The 4,575-nt window shown below is 40.0% G+C and overlaps 1 protein-coding gene across 1 annotated transcript; it reads left to right on the top strand.

The window, feature by feature from the left end:
* The first annotated feature begins 258 nt into the window (after positions 1–258).
* On the top strand, positions 259–2,319 carry rpl29 (ribosomal protein L29). Its single transcript, XM_030375507.1, has 4 exons — positions 259–361; positions 805–856; positions 980–1,044; positions 2,111–2,319. The coding sequence occupies exons 2-4, from the start codon at positions 820–822 to the stop codon at positions 2,237–2,239; spliced, it is 231 nt and encodes a 76-aa protein (XP_030231367.1). The 5' UTR covers positions 259–361; positions 805–819; the 3' UTR covers positions 2,240–2,319.
* The last annotated feature ends 2,256 nt before the right edge of the window (positions 2,320–4,575 follow it).

Consider the following 4,575-nt stretch of genomic DNA (forward strand, 5'->3'; position numbering starts at 1 on the left):
AGAGCATATTGTTTGGAGCGAAAGGTATTGGTGATAAATACACACTATAATTACTCTTTTGCCATAATAGCCTGCTACATTCATAATGGAATGAAATAGACCTATATGACTTAACTTAATTCTACTCATATCTACTTTCGAACAAAAAAAAGTTACGTGGGTACATAGCAACATCTGCTGGCCAGTGTGAAGTCTCGAATATATAATATGATATATAATATGAAAAATATCCAATAGATGGCGCTGTCACTATTCAGGTCTGACTTGTAGCACAACCCCCGCCTTCCTGTCAAGAGTGAATCCTCTTTTACATGTTCCGGTCGTGCGCCCTTTCTCTTCCGGTTCTCGCCGCGTACGTGTGGTATGTATTTATTTTTACACCCATATGAATTTTAAAATCTGAATCAATCCTTCTCCATTTCACGTACTTAACACATATAGATCGGGATTTGTGATTACGTTTAAGAACGACAATTCACCAGTAGCAGTATTTGTTATGTTTGGCCGATATACTTGTTACACTTTGAATTCCTATTGTCGGATCAACCCCTGCAAAGCTCCACTACCTACAGCATTCAGATATGCCGATGAATCGGTTTCAATTAGAATAAAACGAAATTATTTCACCCGGTGATGTGTTGCTTCTCAATTATCCTTAGTAAAGTAATGTGGCAATGTTTACTACTTAAGCAACCTCTGCTAACTAGCGATAGCGTATTAAAAAGTTGGCATGCATAACCCAATTCCAGTGTTCACAATAAGGGTAGTTTGATCTGCTCTGAATCTACAACTATCTCTTAACAGATCCCCAGAGTAGAAATGGCGAAGTCAAAGAATCACACCTCCCACAACCAATGTAAGTACAACTACGTTTCGGTGCTGCCAGAGAGGGATGCTGGACATGGTGTCAACTCGACAATGCCAGCTGATGGCTCTGATGCACATACGTTTGTTAATAATTTGTTTCTCATTCCTACAGCCCGCAAGGCCCATAGGAATGGCATCAGGAAGCCCAAAGCGGAGCGTTATGAATCATTGAAAGGGGTATGTACTACATAAATGGAATAGGGCGACCCTTATGTGACTTGCCATCAACCTTGCATTACTTGTCTGTTCTATTTAGATGGCACATTCACAATCTTAGGTCATATTGGATGCCTGCACTCTCACTGATTTTGGATGACGGGAATTATTCACTCGGTTAACTGTTATGGAAATGAACTGAAGTTACTTTACATGTCTTGCAACTTCCACAGCCAAATTCCCTTACCATTTGTAGCTGCTACATAGTGGCTTTGTGGAATAGGTTAACATGCATTGTGTTTGACATAAGAGGTTTTTCAAGGATGAACTTCAGTAAAGTTCATCATTGGATGCTTGGACTATGATTATTTCTGGCGTGATTCTTAACAGAACAAAGCTATCTACCGATTCCATTAATTGCAGACTGCATTGCTTGGATTTGTGACTGCATTCCTCATTGTGGTCATGTATCTGATTCCTTATGTTTAACTTTAGTTGTCCTATGACGATAAGAAATCTCTGCATATGCCGTCTATACCAATACTGTACACTTAGAATTACAAAAGATTATACAACCATTACCAATGCTTTAGTGCTGGAAAATGTGACTGCACGTATATTGTATTAAATTAACATGCATGATTTGCAATGTTTATCCACAATTGTTGGCATTTACAAATACAATTCATAATGCAATGCTGAACTTCGATGTTTATTCCTATGTGAATACTGATTTTGACCAAGCTTGAACCATGTCTGCACTTATCTGTGTTAACATAAGTTAATGACCTAAATACCCAGCTCATAGAATTTAAATCTGTTTTTCATACATTGCCAGATGGTTAATATTAAAAGTTTGATCATAAGAAGTATTCCAGATTTGACTTGACAGTGATGGTAATGAGCATGGCTTGCTGACGTTACCAAATGGTTTTATGTAAACCTTTATGTATCCAGAAGAACTGCATTGGTTCTGGTTTAATTGAAAAGCACAATAGTTAAACAGCAAAGGACATATTCATGAACAAGAAATTGCATAAGATGTTTATCAAACCATCAACTAAAATCTGTCTTTTTATTGCTGCAGGTGGACACCAAGTTCCTGAGGAACATGCGCTTCGCCAAGAAGCACAACAAGAAGGGACTGAAGGCGGCGAGGAAGGCAGCGGCCGTGGCTGCAGCAGCTGCCCCCGCAGTGGCACCAGCAACCCAATAGACTGTTTACCTAGCCCACCCGTCTGTTAACGCTCCATAGACTGTTGTCACCACCCAATAAAGCTATGCCTTGTTAACAAATAGTTTCTTGTTCATGTATAAAAAGGCCTTTGGCTGCTCAATGCACTTCATGTATTTGGCCAATTGCTATAAGGAACAAGTATGTCTAACAAGGCAACTTGCAGGGTCTTTATTGTGCAGGTGGGAAAACAATTGGGACTATCACTATTATAAATAGCAAGTAAAAGCGTTTGACCTTTTATGTGACGTCATCCCAACACATTCAAAGTGGTTAGAAAGCCAACGCTGGTTCGATATTGGGGATTTTACGTGGTAAGTAGTGAAATGATTTGGACAAAGATGGACAATGAATCAGAATTTGTAAATGAATGCTAGTGCTTAAACCATGGGCTAGTCATGGTACAACTTTTCACAAATCTAGCTGCAAAAGAGGTTGAAATTAATCAGGTTTAGTATATACAGGTCCTTCTCAAAAAATTAGCATATTGTGATAAAGTTCATTCTTTTCCATAATGTAATGATAAAAATTAAACTTTCATATATTTTAGATTCATTGCACACCAACTGAAATATTTCAGGTCTTTATTTTAATACTGATTTTGGCAGCTCATGAAAACCCCAAATTCCTATCTCAAAAAATTAGCATATCATGAAAAGGTTCTCTAAACGAGCTATTAACCTAATCATCTGAATCAACAAATTAACTCTAAACACCTGCAAAAGATTCCTGAGGCTTTTAAAAACTCCCAGCCTGGTTCATTACTCAAAACCGCAATCATGGGTAAGACTGCTGACCTGACTGCTGTCCAGAAGGCCATCATTGACACCCTCAAGCAAGAGGGTAAGTCACAGAAAGAAATTTCTGAACGAATAGGCTGTTCCCAGAGTGCCGTATCAAGGCACCTCTGTGGGAAGGAAAAAGTGTGGCAGAAAACGCTGCACGACGAGAAGAGGTGACCGGACCCTGAGGAAGATTGTGGAGAAGGGCCGATTCCAGACCTTGGGGGACCTGCGGCAGCAGTGGACTGAGTCTGGAGTAGAAACATCCAGAGCCACCGTGCACAGGCGTGTGCAGGAAATGGGCTACAGGTGCCGCATTCCCCAGGTCAAGCCACTTTTGAACCAGAAACGGCGGCAGAAGCGCCTGACCTGGGCTACAGAGAAGCAGCACTGGACTGTTGCTCAGTGGTCCAAAGTACTTTTTTCGGATGAAAGCAAATTTTGCATGTCATTCGGAAATCAAGGTGCCAGAGTCTGGAGGAAGACTGGGGAGAAGGAAATGCCAAAATGCCTGATGTCCAGTGTCAAGTACCCACAGTCAGTGATGGTCTGGGGAGCCATGTCAGCTGCTGGTGTTGGTCCACTGTGTTTTATCAAGGGCAGGGTCAATGCAGCTAGCTACCAGGAGATTTTGGAGCACTTCATGCTTCCATCTGCTGAAAAGTTTTATGGAGATGAAGATTTAATTTTTCAGCACGACCTGGCACCTGCTCACAGTGCCAAAACCACTGGTAAATGGTATACTGACCATGGTATTACTGTGCTCAATTGGCCTGCCAACTCTCCTGACCTGAACCCCATAGAGAATCTGTGGGATATTGTGAAGAGAAAGTTGAGAGACGCAAGACCCAACACTCTGGATGAGTTTAAGGCCGCTATCGAAGCATCCTGGGCCTCCATAAGACCTCAGCAGTGCCACAGGCTGATTGCCTCCATGCCACGCCGCATTGAAGCAGTCATTTCTGCAAAAGGATTCCCGACCAAGTATTGAGTGCATAAAGAACATAATTATTTGAAGGTTGACTTTTTTTGTATTAAAAACACTTTTCTTTTATTGGTCGGATGAAATATGCCAATATTTTGAGATAGGGATTTTTGGTTTTTCTTGACTTTTTTTTGCCAAAATCATCAATATTAAAACAATAAAAGGCTTGAACTACTTCAGTTGTGTGTAATGAATCTAAAATAGATGAAAGTCTAATGTTTATCAGTACATTACAGAAAAGAATGAACTTTATCACAATATGCTAATTTTTTGAGAAGGACCTGTACAGGTATCTCATTAAATTAGAATATTGTGGAGAAGTTCATTAATTTCAATTCAAAAAGGGAAACGATTCATTCCACCAGCGAAATATGATTAATCTTTATGGCTTAAAGCTCATGAAAACCAAAGTTCAGAATCTCTGAAGATACAAATATCACATAAGAACAGTGCTATTATTTTATATGAATTAAAAATGTCGGCCTTCTGAAAACTTAAGTTCTTGTATATGCTCCCAGTGTATGGGTGGGCCTCCTTTGCATGAATTACTG

Source organism: Gadus morhua, chromosome 13 (assembly GCF_902167405.1).
Source record: "Gadus morhua chromosome 13, gadMor3.0, whole genome shotgun sequence".
Taxonomy (NCBI): Eukaryota; Metazoa; Chordata; class Actinopteri; order Gadiformes; family Gadidae; genus Gadus; species Gadus morhua.

Bases quoted from the DNA above. Each gene is read 5' to 3' on its own strand.
- rpl29 (XM_030375507.1), top strand. From the start codon at position 820: ATGGCGAAGTCAAAGAATCACACCTCCCACAACCAAT. The intron at 857-979 runs GTAAGTACAACT...TCATTCCTACAG, and splicing joins TCACACCTCCCACAACCAAT to CCCGCAAGGCCCATAGGAAT. The intron at 1,045-2,110 runs GTATGTACTACA...TTATTGCTGCAG, and splicing joins GTTATGAATCATTGAAAGGG to GTGGACACCAAGTTCCTGAG.